Source organism: Toxotes jaculatrix, chromosome 6 (assembly GCF_017976425.1).
Source record: "Toxotes jaculatrix isolate fToxJac2 chromosome 6, fToxJac2.pri, whole genome shotgun sequence".
Lineage (NCBI taxonomy): Eukaryota > Metazoa > Chordata > Actinopteri > Toxotidae > Toxotes > Toxotes jaculatrix.
In genome coordinates this window covers 29,914,105-29,933,879 of record NC_054399.1, presented here as the reverse complement: position 1 = coordinate 29,933,879, position 19,775 = coordinate 29,914,105, and the positions used below count along the sequence as shown (strand labels likewise).

The 19,775-nt window shown below is 40.1% G+C and overlaps 1 protein-coding gene across 1 annotated transcript in view; it reads left to right on the top strand.

The window, feature by feature from the left end:
* The window catches only part of LOC121183584 (cadherin-2-like), an 87,126-nt gene that overhangs the window by 52,360 nt on the left and 14,991 nt on the right, over nt 1-19,775 (top strand). The window contains exons 8-13 of the mRNA XM_041040728.1: nt 411-548; nt 1,203-1,388; nt 4,542-4,795; nt 10,412-10,554; nt 16,026-16,259; nt 17,091-17,324. Of these exons, the coding sequence (XP_040896662.1) occupies nt 411-548; nt 1,203-1,388; nt 4,542-4,795; nt 10,412-10,554; nt 16,026-16,259; nt 17,091-17,324 (1,189 nt within the window). The remainder of the gene's footprint in view (nt 1-410; nt 549-1,202; nt 1,389-4,541; nt 4,796-10,411; nt 10,555-16,025; nt 16,260-17,090; nt 17,325-19,775) is intronic.

The window sequence follows — 19,775 nt, the reverse complement described above, 5'->3', positions numbered from 1 at the left end:
AAGTATAGGACGAGTATAAGAACAAAGCTTGAGTTTATCTGGAGTTATTTTGTGAAACTGTTGTTTCTAAACTCAAGAAGGACCTGTCAACTGAATTTGTCTATATATGTACATATAGATATATACACACACACTAATGTTGACATTGTTGTTGTAAGTTACCAATAAAAAATCTTTCATTTTATCATATGAGGCATTAAATTTTATCTGACACACACCAAATGTGGGTATTAAAAGGGTAATTAACTTTACCCCGGAGATATGTAGAACCCCTGTTAAATCTAACAGTCATTAGTGCTATTGTTAAGCAGTACTGACTGGTGCTTTGACAGGACACTTAAATTACATTTATATCTAACTACAACCTTTGCTGCAATGTTTGACCGCCTTGTTTCTCTGTCTGTTTCCAGAAAGTCACCCAGTACACACTGATCATCCAGGCTACAGATATGGAGGGAAACCCAACCTACGGCCTGTCTAACACTGCCACCACTGTCATCAGGATCACTGACATCAACGACAACCCCCCGGAATTCACCACAGACACAGTAGGCTCATACACACACTCAAACACACACACAAAGAGTAAATGTAATGGCTCTGAGACTAAAACTCTCTGAGTACTTATTGGCAGTGGCAGATGGTGGAGGTGCAAAAAGCCAGTAAAATGTCCAATATGTTTATCTTCCTCAGTTAAGACAAACTGGTTTGGGGATGCAAACTTCTCACATTTCGGCAAAAATTGCCATTTTGACACCAAAATATCTTTTACAGATTTTCTGTAATCAATTTATATATATAATATCTAGGCCATGTGTTTATATTGACCTCACAGCAATGGCAATAGCGGTAAAGAGCAAAAAACCCCACCCTGGTGGGGGTGGGGGTCTTTGTCAGTGTAGTGGTCTAGTGGACAATGTCGTGGATTAATGTAATGGGGTGGTGGCCCCATCACATTAGTCCACTACACTGGTCCACCACATCAGTTGCATCGCTTTTTAACCCCTGACAAGTTTGCACCCCTGACATTGGACAAGAAGGAGCAGTGTTTGTGGGAAATGTGCTCTTTATTTAAGGAAACAGCAGCTCCTAGATCTGGCCTGAGACAAGCAATCATTTCCACCTTGGTCTCCATGAATTCATTTCCCAGTAAAAATGCAGCAGATCATCAGCGAGTCTGTGTTTTTGCCTGTCTCTGTCAGTTCTTCGGGGAGGTTCATGAGAACAGGGTGAATGTGATCGTTGCTAACCTGACTGTGACGGATAAAGACCAGCCTCACACTCCAGCCTGGAGTGCTGTGTATCGCATTATCGCTGGAGACCCCACCGGACGATTCTCCATCCCCACTGACCCAACCACCAACGAGGGTCTGCTCACTGTGGTCAAGGTGAGGATTTGGTCTTCACAACACAAACATTTTACATACTGTGAAACTATATTACAGTTATGTTAACGTTTTGCTGGGACAGCAACTGGACCAGTTTATAAGAAAAAGTTTCATCCATGTACAGGTCAAAGCATAACCAAAATCTCTGGGACACAGAAATGTTTGTACATGGTTACATCTAGTGCTGTGCGATAGTACGATATATATCGTTAAACGATAGAAAAATGTCTATCGTACGATACAGTCCTCTATCGTTTTTATCGTAATTTTAACGTGTATGGGCTGTAATTGCTCAGATAATGTAACTGCAGCTGCGTTGCTGCTTTCGGCAGCATTTTACGACACAAACTCCTTTACGGCTGACTGTTGACCATGGGGGCTGACTGCTCACTGTTTTCCATTTGCATGAGAGCTAGTTATGGATTCCGCTAGTGGTAGCATGGTCGTAGGGATGGAGTGCACAACAAACGTCGAACCAACAGAGGAGGAATTGGTCCCCAAACGAGGGAAAAGGAACTCCGCTGTTTGGTTTTGGTTTGGATATAAAAAGACAGACATCGACCAAAACAAGGTGATATGTAAAATATGCCACCAAAAGGTCGCGACTCGAACACTACTAATTGCTCCTATCATTTTATAGATTTATTTTCATTTTGTAATTTTATGTCAGAACAAGCCTCTTCTACCTCTGAAACAGTTCATTTAATAGCAGTAGGCCTATTTGTTAACTAGTAGGCATACTTGAATGTTACTAGCACTTTATGTTGCCACTGTATTTTATTTCTTTGCACTTTATCGCACTACTTGAAAACTGAATACTGTATCTGAGTGGGTCTGTTACTGTACTTTATTTCTTTGCATTTTATTGCATTATTTGAAAACTGATTACAACATCAGATATTTCTGAATGGTGTTTGTTCATTTAATATATTACATTTTAATTTATTTTATTATAGTTTTTTAATTGACCAGTAAGAAAACAGTAACAAAAAGTAACAAAAAATTTTAAAACTGTTTAATAAAAGAAAAGGAGAAAAGATAAGATAAATTTGCATTCTTGTGTGGATATATATAATTTTAAGAAGAAATTCTATATCGGGATATATATCGTTATCGGGATATAAAATTACCTATATCGGGATATCATTTTTTTCCCATATCGCACAGCACTAGTTACATCTGTTGGTAACACCTCTCTGACAGCAGCAGCAGTTAAATCAACAACAAGGTCATTTTGTGCAATATGCAAAGTTTATGTGAAGCAGTCGGAGTCACTCAAATAAAGTGTATATATATATATATATATATATATATATATATATATATATATATATATATATATAGTTTTGTTTTTAGTAATAAATTCCCTCTTTGTGTTACTAGCCCTCCACTTCAGTGCAACATGCTGTCACTTTGATTTGCCACAGACAGCTGAAACCAACAAATTAGTTCAAATACACTTTAGAAAGGGTTTGTACACAGAACAAGGAGCTCATGAGCAAGGGATTTTACTTATAATGCCTGGTATGAATAGGAGAAATGATTACAGCAGCTGCATATCCACCACTGGGGTGGACTGTATCATGACTGTGAGTGCCTTCTCTTAATTATCATCACAAGAAAAACAACTGGTGTCTTTGTTTACAGCTCTGACAAACAAACAGTAAAAGGCTTCATTGTCTCACGTTGTTTTAATAAAGAAGTTTTTACCGTCACACTGTGAGAAACCCTGATCTCATGCTGCTCACACAGTGTGAGTAGTTTTCCACACGACAGCCAAGCACAGCAAAAAGAAGTGTTTACACTGATGATGCGATAGAGGTGTGCTCTTCTCACGAACCACAGTAAGAGCTTGTTACCTTTTGCACCTTGCACTGTTCCATGTCTCTACTGCCGAAATTTAAGATGATCCAACCTTTTATCATTGATGTGTCAAGCCTTAACCTCTGGGACAAATACATTACATTTCCTGTGGTTGCTTCAAAATGAAATCCACCCTGTGGGTTAGCAGTTACATGCTTTTAATGTGAAGCAGCAACAGTGGGAAAGTTAGCGTTTTTGCATTGGCAGTATCTGCAGTACAGCACAGTGCTGTGGGAGAGTAGGTGATTTCAGTGAGGTCAAATTTAGAGTAGTTATGTGTCTCTTTTCCTGTGAAACTGAATTCAGTGCAGTAATCGTGGGCTCCACCAGTAACAATTAACACTACTGTATGGAGAGGTATGAAACACGCACCCGGACTATACCCATCTCTGAGCTAGACCTTCATTTGTCACATTGTTTCGAATCTGAAATATCTTGTGAGAGTTTTTGTGAAATCAGTTTATATATATCCAGCGTTAAATTTGTCAACACTATCATGCTTTCACGTTGAGAAAATCACCACAGATCTCCCAAAGTACTCAGAACAGCCTCTGTGGCCCTGTTCAAACCTAACATTAACATGCATGTTAATGGCTCAGGAAGTAGAGCTTGATGTCCACTAATCAGAAGTGGTGAAAATGTCAAGACACTGAACCCTAAAATATTAAAAACACTGCATGCATAGAAAAAGTTAGCATTTAGTGATCTGATCCCATGTAGACAGTTCTAAGTGTGTCAGTTCACACCTGGTGTCTCCACATGCATCTCCACTCTCCACTTGTGATTGGATCTCACTCCCCCGCTCTATATGCACATAAACATGTGTCATTTCCATTTGCAAAGACCAGATATGTTGTTGTTTTTATTTTCAGTGATTTCATTTACTCACTTGTGGTGAGCAAATGAGGCCTCACTGAAAATATCCATGCAGAGGAAAGGTTTGAGTGCAGGCAGAGGCAGGAAAAGGTTTCTAACAGAATGATGATTAATCCACAGACATCATCTGAGGAATCTGTTGCTTATTTTTTTGTTGGAACATCCAGCCCGAGGCCTGAAGTATAGCATGAAGCTGACTGTCAATGTATTAATGGCATAGTACCTGACTATAATTTCAAATCTATCTATCTATTGGCAGCTTTAACTCCTAGGCCATCAGGGCACCACCGTTTTGAGTTTTTTAACCAGCTAATTTCTAGGATGCAGTGAATAACTTTATTATTGCCCATGCTGAATTTTATGGACATCCAGTGACCCATGTCTGTCATCCTCCCCCTTCTTTCTTCTGTCCAGCCGATAGATTTTGAGTTATCCCGTTCCTTCATGCTGACTGTGGAGGCGGAGAACGAGGTCCCACTGGCCCGAGGCATCCACCTACCTCGTCAGTCCACAGCAACCGTCTCTGTACGAATCCTTGACATCAATGAGAGTCCAGAGTTTAGCCCCAATCCCAAGTCCATCAAACTGGAGGAGGGTCTACCTGCTGGGTCTTTGCTCACCACCTTCACCGCCCAGGACCCTGACCGCTTCATGAGACAAACCGTCCGGTAAGATCCCCCCACTACCTGGAAACTATGACTTTACTTTTTTTGCAGAGCTCACCGAGTTTCAATTGTAAGTCAAAATGTAGTGCTAAATATACACAGAACTCAGATTCAGAAATTCATGTAAAAATTTTCATAAAAACCGACCTATAGCTCTATTCCAAATACTTTATTAGTTACAAATTATTGTTGCCCTCAGAGCTTGACTTCATAGTTTTTGTATGTGTATTCTAAGCCTCACCAATCACTTATTTTTCTCTATTTAGCTGAAATTGTAAGCATTTGTAAAATTAAAAGGCAATTTGTGAAAATGAGAAACATTTATAGATATAAATAGTTGTTGCTGACTTTTTTTTAAGTAATCAAATTAATACAAATAAATGTTTTCTTTAATTTTCAAAATACTAATAACTCCAATAGTTTTCGCTTTCATGCAACCAAATTTTGATTCTGTGTAGCGTTAATATAGTTCTATCGCATCTAGAAGCTATTTGGTTCTGCATGAAAAACTGAGTGCGACAGATCTTGCTGAATATAGCTTTAGCACTGAAAACCACACTTTTTAAGATATTTAGATATTTTTGAAGGTATTGATTAATTAATTAAAATGTGTTATATTTTTGCATATTTTCCCTTGAAACTTTTTTTATATTCACTGCAGATATATGAAAAAAATATAGATGTTATCCTACTCCTTTCTTTTTTTTTTTCCTTTTCACTGGCTGTAATATTACATTCAGTGGTTTTATTTCACAGGTAGACAGTTGTACTACATTGTCTTCAAGGCTTGTGTCTTTTGATAAGAAGAACCTTTGTCTGTATGCCTTTTCATCTTTGCATCTTTGAAAGGAGCCTTGCATTTATTGGAATTAATTCTGAAGTCACAGTCTACTGTGACTTCAGACTGTATGAGTCATGGCCCATTTTTGACTTTCTAGTTTTGGAACATTAGCTAACATCTGCAGGAACAGCTAGCGGTGTTAGCAAGAAACACCTTAATTTGAACCACCTTTACCATTTGTTAAGTTGTTTCAAAGCATTTCCTCATGAACGTCTGACACTTTTTTTCAAGATAAAAAGTTTAAATGGACTCAAAATCAGGAAAAAAGTTCCTTAACATAAAAATTCTGAGCTTTTAGCTGAGTGAAGCTCCTAGCTGCTCATCACTTCCACCGTATGAATGATATCCTGTGCATAAAAGCTATCTGAGAACACCATTTATCTTGCCCAAAATATCATCAGGGATTTGGCATCATAATGATCCTTCCATGGTTTAAATAGCTACATAACATTATGTAAACTACTCTTAAAATGAGAACAACATATGGCAGTATGGTTACAATTGAAACATAACTATCTTAAATCTAGTTAGATGGGTTTTTCAAATGTAACAATGCCTGGTCTTCTTCCTTCGGTCACCAACTTACTTACAGTGTATAGGTCTATGACCCCCAGACATCAGCAGAATCTTGATGTTCTGCCAAGCCTGTGTTATAGCCATCTTTACTTCTTGCTGGTCATGCTTTTTGTTTTCAGTCTGATGTATGTGTAACATAGAACTTGTTGTCTGTGTAACATAGAACTCTTGCCAAACAGCTTCAGGTGCTTTACCACCTCCTTCAGGACTGGGCAACTGGGTGGCCTAAACCTTGGTTTTCTTGGCCATAAAACCAAGAAAACCAAAATGGATTGTAAATTAAATTGTAATGCGGCAACAGAGACCAAGTCTAAATGAAAGCAAGGATTATGAGATACCGTACATGATACACATGGAATGACAAGTGCAAATGGCACCATAGAGGGGTTGGAGTCATTTATAACATTTAAAATATGAGGATAACATTTTCAAACAGTTTCTCCACAAAGACATTAATAGTTTTGTCTTAATTTCTCACCTCCATGGCTGCCTAAAAAATAAGGTACGTGTGATGCCAGATTGCCAGTTTTGGAAAATCTCCCCCAGTCTGATGTGGGAAAGTTGTGAGGGGAGTGGGCCCAACAGGATGTGAACACCCTCAAAGATCCTTAAAGCTGAAAGTCAGCACTTTAGCTGTGAAGGAGTACAAAGCTCTGCCCTAATACTTAATGCATAAGTCAGTAAATCTTTGGAGAAACAGTTATACAGTGGCAAGAAAAAGTCTATGAACCCTCTGGAATGACGTGGTTTTCTTTTCAAAACATTCCCAAATCATGATGCTCCCTCCACCGTACTTCCGCTGTTTTCATGTTGGCATGCAATGCCCTTTAAACATCCTAAGTAGTGTTGCATGTTCTTCTTAAAAAAAAATTAAACCTTCAGTCCACAAAACATTTTCCCAGTTGTCTTCGGGAGTATCAAATTGCTCATTGGCAGACATCAGGCTGCAGTGATGTTTTCTTTTGGAGAGCAGTGGTTTTGTTCGTGGTATCCAACCATGGTCACCATATTCCATGTAACCATGCACTATGATTTGCTTATGAACCAAGATGTTAACCAGCTCCAATGATTCTTTTAAGCCTTTAGTTGTTACTCTGCTTTCACCCCATTGATCATTCTGCTTTGCCTAAGCCACAGAACTTTTGTTACACCTGGCCCTGGGTCATCATCTGCCTTGCCCTCAATTTGCCTCCCTAACCTGATGGTACCCCCTCAGTTCCTCTGTGTGTGTATGTTTGTGTGTGTATGTATTTGTCATAGTCTGCAGGTGTGCCAGAGGTGTGTGTAAGAGCAGAGCCCCACCAGCTGCATGCCATTCTTCAATCAAGACCTACAGATACTCAGCCCTGCCACTCTTCCAGATCGTTCGTGTTGTGTGTTTCCCTGATCTCCGTCTCCCTGCAGCCCTGCTTGCTCTTCTCTGGCCTGTTTCCCAACCTCACCTGGTCAAAACAACTCATTCGCCTCCACCCTGCGGCGTCCCTCGCAGCTATGTTTGCTTCCCTGAATTTCATTCTGGACCTCCTTCCTCGGCTCTTAACTATTCCAAATCCCAGCTTCACTCTCCAGCTCAAGCTACTTCCTACCAAGCAACCCATCGTTTCCCATGTGCCCAAGGCAGTCACTGACTGGCCAGTGCCGAGAAACCTGAAGCAGCTACAGCTTTTCCTGGGGTTTACCAATTTCTATAGGCATTTTATGTGCAACTTCATCTGGCATCAACTCCACTGCTTTCCATTAGACCCCGAAGCAGAGTCATTCCTGAAACTCAAGCACCGTTTCACTTTCACTTAGGTCCTCTCTCAGTGAGACCCTGAACTTCCGTTCAGCGGGTAAGTGGATGCCATCAGGATAGCTGCTGTTTTCAACATTTCTGCTCCGTTCAGAAGCTCCACATGTACGTTTTTATCTTGGAACCTCTCACCTGCAATCAAGCTGGCTTTTGAGGAATGGAGTCAACTCTGAATCAGAGCCAGATCACATCTTTCCATCCAGCATGGGGCTGCATCTCCTGGGAAATCAAGTCTTGTGTCTGCCAATCCCAGCAGAACCAGCCAGACCTGGGTTTATGATCATCTTAACACTTGGTTTATTCCAAATTATATTTGGTCGGATGCTCTCCAGAGGGCCCATTCAACCTACCTGACCTGTCACCCTGGTGTGAACCAGATCCTCGTCTTCCTGCGTCAGTGTTTTTGGCACCCCACTATGGAGAAGAATTCCCGGGAGTTTGTCTCAACCTGCTGAGCCTGTAGCCAGAAGAAAATCTCCACTAAACCCAGTTCTGATCTGCTTCACTCCCTACTCATACCGCTGTCCCAGGTTACACATAGCTCTTGACTTCCGTCACCGCCCTCCTCCCATCCAAAGGTAATGCAGTCATTGTCATTCCCCTCCCCAAGCCTCCGTCGTCTAGGGAAACTGCAGACCTGCTGGTAACCCTTGTGTTTCGTCTTGCTTACATAGTTCCCAACAGAACTTTCCAGTTTACTTCCCTGGTATGGAAATCCTTCTGCTGCCACTTCCTGACTAGCTCTCTCCCATCTCCCACTCTGTCCCTGTGTGTGGGTGTGTTTGTGATTGTATGCAGGTGCACCACAGTCAGCAGAGCCTCACCAGCTGCATCCCATCCTACAATCAAGACCTCTACAAATACTCAGCCTTACCACTTCCATTCTGCCAGATTGTAGACTCTTCTAGGCTTAGCACTAGTTTTGCAGTTTAGCTTTCAGTTCTTGTTTCCCTGAACTCTCCCCGCTCTCCGTCTCCCCCAGTCCCGTCTACTCTGACTCCAGCACCAGTTTCACGACCTGGTCAAGATGCTAATGTCAACATGCTAATCTACCTCCACCCTGTAGCTTCCCTCTGGATACCTGATTAGCTCGTGGCCCTGGATCTCACTCTGGACCTGCTCCCGCAGTTCCTTAGTACTCCCCAGCCTCAGTGCCCAGTTTACCCTACCCCTTAACCAGAAACCCATCTTTCCCCTGTGCCCTACATTGTGAATGTTTGAATTACATATTTAGTATGGACTAGAACAATACTACAATTTGTGTGTTATTGGTTAAAACAGATTGTGATCTGACCATATTTTTTACAAATTTATACAGAAATGTAGATAATATCAAAGAGTTCACTTACTTTTGCTTGCCACTGTATATAAGATAAAAAGGAGATTATATGATTGTGTTATTGTTATTATATTCATTTGTATTCTCTTTTGTTGAGATTTTCTTTTAGTGACTTAACACAATTTCATTAGGGTGAATGTTTGCCTTCTCAATTAGCAAGGGCAGTATGCAGTTCTGTGTTGCAGCCCCATTTTAAGACAAAGGCTGATAAGGTGGCTGATTTTTTTTTTTTTCTACAAACATGTTGTCTGGAGGAAATGTATGTTTCCAGATCTTGCAGTACAGAACGAACAGCTCAACAACCAGCAAACCAGAACGCAGAGAGCCTGTAGGACTGCTGCTTTTTGTCCCCATCCTTCTTTCTTTTTGCATCCCACTATTTGTTTCTAAATGTAGTGCTGAAGTCTTTGTAGCCTAGCAACAGCCAATGGTGGACACACTCTGTGTTCACAAAAACATGTGAGCGCACACACATACACATGCTGACACACATAAAGCGAGTGTATTGTGCAGTATAGAGCGGGGCCGGTGGAGAGCATTTTTGTTTCTGATTTTTCTTTTTTGTTGCTTTGTATTCTGTAGTTGGTGCTGCTCCTACATTTGTTCTGTGCCTTTCTATTCTTTATCTCGCCAATTAGAAATATACTAAATTGACAATACTCCCTATTCATGGGTGCTTCATGGTGACTTTGCAGCAGCTCTGTTTACCTATTTATTCACATTTTTCAGCAATACAGATGTATGAGGAAAATCTGTTGAGATAAATACATTTCATTATTAAGTTTCTGGGAATTGCCAAACTTCATTCTGTTTATTGATTATTTTTGATTCAAGAAAAAATATTTCCACTGAGAAATGTATGTTTTGATATAATTTTCAAGTCTGTTAAAGGCAGAATCGTTTCCAGTGAGAATAAATGAGTGACTTGGTTGCCTCGTGAGAGTGCTGCAGCCTCCATATATCAGGTCCTCACAGTAGCTGCTTGGCTTGCAGCCAAGGAAACAGATAAAGAACCCTTTCTGTGGTGGTTTCTCATGCTGTCTCTCTCTCGCTCTCTCTCACTGAATCCAGGTACTCCAAGATGTACGACCCTGCCAACTGGCTGGAGATTGACCCGCTTAACGGTCGGATTTCCACCATCGCCATACTTGACCGAGAGTCTCCCTACGTCAAAAACAACCTCTACAACGTTACCTTCATGGCTTCGGATAACGGTGAGGCACATGGGTTGTGCTCGTGTCTTGCAGTTATCCCCTCATACCCCACCTACAGAAGTGGATTGTGCTCTTTCAGTAATTGCAGTAGTGCTGGTTTACTGTGGAGTCTAAGTTTGAAGCCTGTTATTTCTTTAAGAAAAAAATAAAACATAGCAATGCAACACTAGAAACAACTAGAAACATAATGAAAACATGGTGATATTATGAAAATAGCTACCCTACTTGATTACTGCAGTTAAACTAGCAAAGTCACTACATGTAACAGCAGCACTCCCCATTACTATCCAGTAATCTGTCACCACATCTGTAATGGCCACAGCAACACCTTTTTATTTTGTGTGGCTCCACATAAGAGTTCTGAGTTGAGTGTTAGTCACAATGCTAACTCACTTTGGTACAGACTCAACATGTTGACCATAAACTTTTTACATATGCTGGTTTAGGGTCCACAGGTCCTTTAGAACAATCTTCTCCACACAAAAGCTGGCAACAACCAGATATTGCTGTTGATGATATTACAATTAAATACAGACAAACAATGTAGTCAACAGCAGAGTTCCCCACAGCAACAACACCAACAACACAACTATCATATCATGAGGATGTGTTTAAAGTCAAAGTTACTTTTTATTATCCCTCAAACTGGGAAAATTAATTATTCTCTGCATTTTACCCATACCAAGTGAACGAAACACACACACACACAAGCATTCACATGCACTAGAGACGCTGGGGCAGAGAGCTGACAACTAAGGCCTCTCTCAGGGGCACCATAGCCATGGTCGCAGAGGGGGGGGCATGTCCCCTTCACCACCACCCATATCCGTTGCGCTTGGTCGAGGGATCGAACCGGCAAACCTCCAATCTTAGACTGCTCCAAAGCCACACTATTTATGTGCTGCGCTATGGCCACCCCAAACATACCAACATTTAACATACCACAGGGCTGAGGTTACACGTACATCTTTATCAGGTCTACTTAGTCATTTAACCAATTATCCAAACAAAAACAGTAATATTTTCTCATTTTCCAGTTCATAAATATAGCACGTTTAGCTGAAAGATCTAGACATAAGAGGACCTTTATTCTTAATATTGAAAATAACATGTCTTTAATACCACACCAAAATATTCTTGCATCTGGGCAATGCCAGAAGATGTGTAAGTGAGCCCCTCTCTCCACAACCACTCAAACATTGGTCTGATACATTATGATTCCATTTCTTCAATTTCTGTTGAATCTTTATCTATATATAAATGTTCTAAAACAAGTCTTCATCCGTATAATTTTATACCTAACACAATTTGATAAATAGCTAGAATGTTGCATTATTGAATCCCACTGTGCCGTGAAACAAGATATACCCATATCCTTCTCCCACAGTGGGAAGAATATGGGTTTTTCAATGCCAGCATTGAAACAGGGGAATAAAAGCTGATACAGTTTTGAAAGTGTTTGTCTTCCAGAGATGGTGTCCTTCAGTTTGTCACCAGTATCATCATTGGAACCAAGTACAATACCCTTTACAGTGCATTTCTTCAGTAAAGTTTTCAGCTGCATGTATTACAAAAAACATTCTTAACAATTTGGGCCAGTGGAACAAGTAAAACCAGTCCATTAATCTTACATTGATCGTGAATTAAAAAATATTTATAAGCTCAAGCTATTGAGATATTGATTCAGCACAGTTTGACAATTCTTACAAAATATCATCTGCATATAAGCTAATTTTAAAGTTATACCCAAATAAGTCAGTAGCACTGAGTAGCAAATAGTTTATGACAGAGCACCCTAATTCACTGCATATGAACAGGTCCAAAGTCGAATTTGGATAGTGTGTGGAATAGAAAGGGCTGTTCTGCTCTATCAAACAAGTCCTGCTTGGTCTGGGTGAATCAATGTGGAAACCTCTTTCTCAAGTTGTCATGAAAGTATCTTAGCAAACATCTTCATTAATTATTGTTACGGACTGACAGGATGAAAATGATTAATCTGCCAGTGGTCTTTTCCTGGCTTTGGCATTGCTGAAATAATATCTTTACAGAAACTAACATGAATTTATAGTAATTATATCACTGTATAAAAAAAGGAGACTAAACGTCTTCAGAACACTTAAGTACTAAATCCATCCACACCAGGTGCCTTGCCAGTAGACAACAGAAATTTAATAGCTAACTTGACCTTTGTCACTGAGACAGAGAACTCCAATAAACCCCTATCATCATCATCATCTTTCAAAGAAGCTAAAAATATTTTACTGAAGACTCATCCACTTCCTTTAAATTAAAATTACCCTCAGATTCATACAAACCCTAGTTAATTTGCTTCTGTTCAAATTTGAAGTGTCTATGACGAACATATAAGGCTGAGATTGAATGTGTAGTCTCAAATTCCATCTCTAGTTTTCAGCCAAAGTGCCAGAATTCTTCCAGCTTTATCTCAAATACTCAAAGTATTTCCGTTGAAGTCTGTACAGAGCGCATGATATTATTTATGAAAGCTACACAGAGTCCTTTGAAATATGATTATTTGGGTCGCTCATATGCTACTTTTTTGAAGTTTTTAAGTTCTGATATTAAAGCATTTTTCTCTCTCTCCCCTTTCCTTCTGTTTTGCAGTAGCATAACTAAAATCCATCCTCTGCATGGATCCTGAAATGTCTCCTAAACTGTCTGTATAGATGGAACTCAGTTCAGATTTAAGTAAAATAAAAACTTTAAAGATACAAATGCCGTCCCTTTAAAATTAAATTATTAAACCTCAATTGCTTTTCTTTTTTTTTTATGTACATTCAGTGATGGACAAAATATAGGTAGATAGATAAATAGTTAACTTTATTAATCCCAGAGGGAAATTTTTTTGTCCCAGCAGCACACATACACAACAAACACAGTACAGTTATAAATAGAGTGATTAAAAATCTAAGTAAAATTCAGGTAAAATTCACATAAAATTTAGTGCACAGCTCTGGAGGCTACATATGTATTATACAGTCTAATGGCCTCAGGCAGAAAGGACTTGCTGTAGCGCTCCTTAGAACATCTGGGCTGCAGCAGTCTGTTGCTGTGGGAGCTCCTCAGACTGTCCAAGATGTTGTAAAGGGGGTGAGAGACATTGTCCAAAATTAACAGAATAAATTACAATTAAATAACAGAAATAGGGGAGTGATCAGATACAAGAATGTGATGAAACAAGTTTGATTTTCAACCTGTCGATTTATTAAAAGCATATAAATAAATAAAAACTTTATTCACTAGTGACCAGGTCAACATATCTCCAAATATCATTTAAACCAAGTGTACTTTGATATTCATCAAACACTGAATATGATTATGAATGACCAAACAAACATCCATCAAAGGCTAAAGGGCACATTAACTAGTCAGCTGTGGCACATCGAACAGCTTTAAATATTAGCAGCTGACCTCAATTTCAGACCGATTGGATTGTAAACGGTGTGGTTCTTGCTCTTCAGGACCACTTGGCCTGTGCAATTACAGCTGATGGTTTAGCTTAAGTCAATCAAAAACAAACATCAGCCCACCCACTTGGAGGCTTAGACGAGCAATCTGAATTTTATCTCCAAAGACCCCTTTTCTTTTGTTCTTTGTCAAAAGAAAAAAAATAATTACGATTTTAGACTTCAACACCATCCTAGTAGACACCTCACTTTGGGTAACCACATGTCATGAGTTTGACCTGCTCTCATCCCACATAATTGGTTAACAACAAATTGTACTGTCCACCTTTAATTACATTTAAATTTGTTATTCCCATAATCAAATGTCTTGATCAGAGAGCTTTGTGGGATTACGTAGACAGTCTTTCGGAAACAGTGGTCCCACTGATTTCTAATGGAGATGTTTTCCTGTCCTCTCAGCGTGTGATTCCCAATGTCTCCCTCTTTTTGCTCTGATCACAAATGAGCTTTATAGCCACAGAAAAGAGGATTCTCTGTTCAAAGTGGAAAATTGTGGAAAAGGAATGTTCATCCACTCTACCCTGCACTGTCGCCCATACAGAGACCCCGCTGTGCTCTGAGCTGCCTGATAACTGACTGGCTTAGCATGTTCTTTGACCTTGTTGAGCACACAGGCTCTGCAAGGAGCTCACTGATACAAAACCGCACTCAGACAAGCGGGACTAACACACGCAAGCTTCTGCAAGACCTTACATGTCTGCTGTTTTTCCAGCAGTCGCCATATGTGCATGGCCACCTACTATTACTGAGCTTACTGGCGTTTATACTGCGTCAATGAGGAACATTTTTTTGGTGCAGTGGCCTCGTCAATGTTAGTAATAATATGAGTAGCTAGGAAGACACACATACTCAGAAGTTGCATTTAGCCAGCATGCATGCATCATATTTTACTGACTATATTGCAGATTATCCCCTTTTTGTTGCATCCAACCATCTACTGGGAATGATTTTTGCTGTATAGATTGTTCATTCTGACATGTGGCATAATGAAACTTGACATTCACTTAAAGGATTAGGCTGATGATAGTATATATTTTCATATTGTCAATAAATCCCACAAAAAGACCAAAACCAACAATGTGTTAATCTCTCAATACTCTGTGATCTCCTGCTCTGTCTGTGGTTCTCAGCTGCAAGCTCATAGATTTCTACTGAAAATGTAAATCTTTAAAAACAAATCACAAATATATAGTTTCATATAGTTTCATTGATAAATATATAGTTCTGGTTTTAGCCTTTTCAAAGGAAATATTGACCACAGGAAAAATATAGGATTTCACAGTCCTGTTATCCTTGAATGATTTTTGGTGACATTGTTCTTTTGGACAATATTTTTTTTTTCATTTCAAAGTATCTTAAAAAAAAAAAAAGCTTTTCTGAAATTTACTGTTAACCTCCATCAGCGTCAGAGAATGAGTCTGTTTTGGTCAGAAACTTTGGTCTGTTGTTGCCATCAGACCAAAATTTCTGTTTGCACATAAGAAACAATAAAAATGAATGGACAGATACCAACTAAATTTACTGAGTGTATCGTCCTCCCCCAAGGATAGACTCTCTTCATTTGTGTTATTGTGCTTCCGTTGTGCACACGATGTCTTACTATCTAATTTGCTAGTTGTCTGTTACGTTACATTAATCAACCTAAAGGAACAAGCCTTTCTGGTTTTAATCACCCCTTTTCTCTACTGCAGTCCTCTGGACAGATTTTATCACGAGGCTTATTGTGGGGTGTAATGAGCAGCTTTTACTTAGGTTTCAAACAGTTTCCACTGTGGATATCTTCTTCAGTAAAGCCAGTGATGTCAGGGAAAGGGTAATGGGCAGGATTTTCTGGTGTAACACTTCAGCTGACTGATATCTTGTATTTCGTCAAGCTGCGCATTAATTAAATTAATTAATTAGCTTTATATTTAGTGCAGTACATGTATTGTGCAGTGTTTCTGTTAAATAATTGAGGGGTTTTTTTGTTTCATTCTGTTTGTCCAGGTATCCCACCTGCTAGTGGGACAGGCACCCTCCAGATGTATCTGCTGGACATTAATGACAACGCGCCTCACGTGTTCCCCCCTGAGGTAGAAATGTGTGAGAAGCCAGATCCCAATGCAATCAACATCACAGCCAGTGACCCCGACCTGACCCCTAATGCCGGACCCTTTGCCTTTGAGCTGGCCAATCGTCCATCAGATGTACGCCGTAACTGGACTCTAAATCGCCTCAATGGTGAGTGTGATATAGTCTTTGAGGTTGTTAGTTTTGTCATGTACCTTCATTCTTTCATTCACTCTATTAGTTTCTGTTGCTGGCGGGTTATTTATATAGTCAAGCTGTTTTCGCTGGAAGCTCATGAGATGATGGCTGTCGCAGTCTTCCAACCAGATACAGACAAACAGAATTTTGTTTTTCAGTGTCCCGAGAATCCAAAAAGGCTCTTGATATGTTCCATAACTCCAGGTCCAGTAAATCATTTCAATTTTTTCAGATTTTGACTGTCACAACTCACATGGAGTTATTTGAAACCTGACTCCGTGTAGTGCCATTCAAGTGCCATATCTTAAACTAGAAAGAGTTGGGGTTGGGTAGTGGTGGCAGCATGTCAAGCAAGGTGGTCCAGACATCCTGCTCCCTGGCAATGTTTTCCAGTTCCTCCAGTCCTGTGCAGTGTCTGTGATATTGCCGGCGCTGCACCAATCTGTTCTCCTTTTAACTTCAGCAGTTTGGGTAGGGATAGATTTTTCTGGGTTTGAACTTGATGTAAGTTTCTACTTCTATATCTTATATTTTAGTTGGTATCTTGTGTATAGGGGAAAATATGCAGAACTCTTCTCTCCGTCAGAATGTACCACTGAAATGCTTTTGGCAAAGCAAAGAACCCCCCAGCTTCTGGCAGACTTGAGCATCACTGTACAACTCCCAGTGTTGAGGGCCTGAATAAATTAATATGAAGCAGAATAAATTCTGTAAGTGAGACATTAACAGGCTTGCCTGTCTTTCAAATTCTCCCTCTTCTCCCTTCTCTATCTACCTTTCCATCTTCATCTTATCATACTGTAGGTGAGTTTGCCCAGCTTCGACTGCGGATCAACTCCTTGGCCAGTGGGATCTACGAGGTTCCAATCATGATCACAGACTCTGGCAACCTCCCAATGTCCAACACATCCTACCTGAGAGTCAAGGTCTGCCAATGTGATCACCACGGAGACTGTGTGGACATGGAGCGAATCATCGCTGCTGGTCTGGGCACCGGAGCCATCATCGCCATCCTTATCTGTATCATCATACTATTAGGTGAACCTCCCACACACTAACACACACATGCACACGTACACACTCATACACATGTTGCTATAGCACTTAATTGAGCATACAGTGACAGAATACACATTTTCTCAATGAAATTCTTGCTGAAATCTGAAGCTGTCAGCGCTTTATGAAGTGACATTACATCTACAGATGTAGTGGCAAGCCAAATGGAAAATCCTACTAACTTCGGCGATCCTCTGACTTTTTGTTTATCACCATCATCAGGTTGACATTTTAGTTTGTCCAGTGCTTTGCGTTATGACCAAATATCTGCAAAACTTCAAACATTCCCATCAGCTTCAGCTCTAGTTCGTGTTTACTGTTAATTAGCGACTGTTAGCATGCTAACGTGCCAAATTGAGACGTTGAACATGGTAAACATTAGCATGTTAGTATTGTCATTGTAAGTGTGTTAGCACACTGCTAACATATATGGCTCAGTATAGCCTCACATAGTATCCTGTACAATGAGGGATTATTACCAACATTTCAGGTGTGTCCACTTGCAGCCTTACCTCCAAATAAAGTGGTTTAGATAATCTCATGAGCTTGTTTACAACCTGTCTGATCAAATTGCAGCTTCTTCCCCTGCGCCACATTCAAAGATCTCAGTATTAGTCATTGCTGGTTGTGACAAACACCCTTAACACTGTTATTATTCTAGGTAACGCTGTGCTCAAATGGTACATGGAGAGGAGTTTGGGGTAAGGATTCAGTAGTCCAACAGTCTAAGTAGAGCCTATTGATCCTCTAACAGCAAAGCTTTGACCCAGGTTCCCCGTAACACATTAATCCAGCCATACCCACCTCTAGTACCACAGTGAGGGAAGGTATCATTTTACTCCATCTGTTGTTTTCATTTGAAGAAAAAGAAATCACCACTTAGGTTCCCAAGTTGAACCAACTTTGAACCCTAACTAGCTAGTGCTAGTTAGGGTTCGCATTAATGATAATGAAACAGGTCTCCTGCAACGCTAGCACTAGGTTAGCGTTGGTGGAAAAGAGCTAAGAGTGGACAAACAAAGGAGCTCAGCTGTCACTGAGTGCTCATCTGTAGCAATAATAAATGATTATGAGCTAGTAATGGTGTATTGGGATTAATCATATCAGACATAACATTTCAAGTGCATCAGCAAAGAACAAGACAAAGTATAGGAAAAGATGACAGTTTAAGTACTTGTACAAAAGAAACTACCTCCTAAGCCCCCTTGCTGCTGCATGCAATGATTGCATCACATTTAAAACTGAAAAAAAGGGGGTGGGGGCTGTCATTTTACCCACAGCCAAAGTATAAAGCATATGTATTTAATTATTAAGTTATAATTAATATGATGAGTGATGGGCATAATTAGTTCCCACTACTTTGTGGTGTTTCAAAGATTTTTTTCTTACTTGGGCTTCGCAAAGCTGCATGCTTCTTTAATTAGTGATCTTTAGTGAATTTTCATATTTAAATCTTTTACCATTCTAAGGGCACCACCATTAGGAGCTTTGCAATTTTGAAAAGGCTGTTTGTGAAGAGGACACAAAGAAGGACACAAAGAAAAGAAAAGAGACAGCAGAGGTATTAGGCCACGGGCCCTTAGACCTGTTCACATAAAGGAAAAAAAGAGTTGAATTAATGTTCAGTTCGTGTGGCACATTGACTGCGTTATGGAATGTGGCTCGTCTTGGAGCTGGGCACAAGCAACAGCGGCCTTGTTGTTTTAAAGAGACTAGATGTGTTGTCTGTTGTCTGGTTGAAAGGCTTCGAGGCTGCCAGCAGCCTGCCTTCCCTGTTGGTTTCACAGAGAAATGTTACTAATGGTGACAAGCCATTTTTCAAATCACCTCTCTAGGGTTTAAATTGTCCTCACTTAGAATTTCACTCAGCGCCCCTAATGTATTTTGGCCCTTGCAGGTGCAGCAGTGTGGGTTTAAACACACATACTCACACACATACAAACACACACACCCTGAGCTCCTCCGTCTAATAAATCCACACAGATTAATATGATCAAGAGCACAGACTTTCACATTGAAAGTCTGTGCTCTTTTCAAAATCTGCCAGTTGTGTTGAAGTAAGAGATGTGTGTTTCCCAAAAATACCTGCTCCCATATGAGAGGATTTCAGTTGTTGTTTGGTATTGAACCGACTGTCTGCTAGGTACCTGTGGAGATAACAGGGGTTTTACAGTTGTGATACAAATCTCGCGTTAATGATAATGAAACAGGTCTCCTGGAGAACTGGTTGATGGTGTGACTGGATTTGCATGGGGTTCTTGAAGATGTTTTACCTCTCATCCGAAGGTTCATCTGAGGTTCTAACTGACTGGTGGGTAGACTCAGGTATGTAACCTCTTGTGGGATCCTTAACACCTTGAAATTCGAGGTCGCATGTGAGACATTGGCCTGCCCTGTCATCATGTGAGTTGTAAGGGTCACATGAGTCATAGT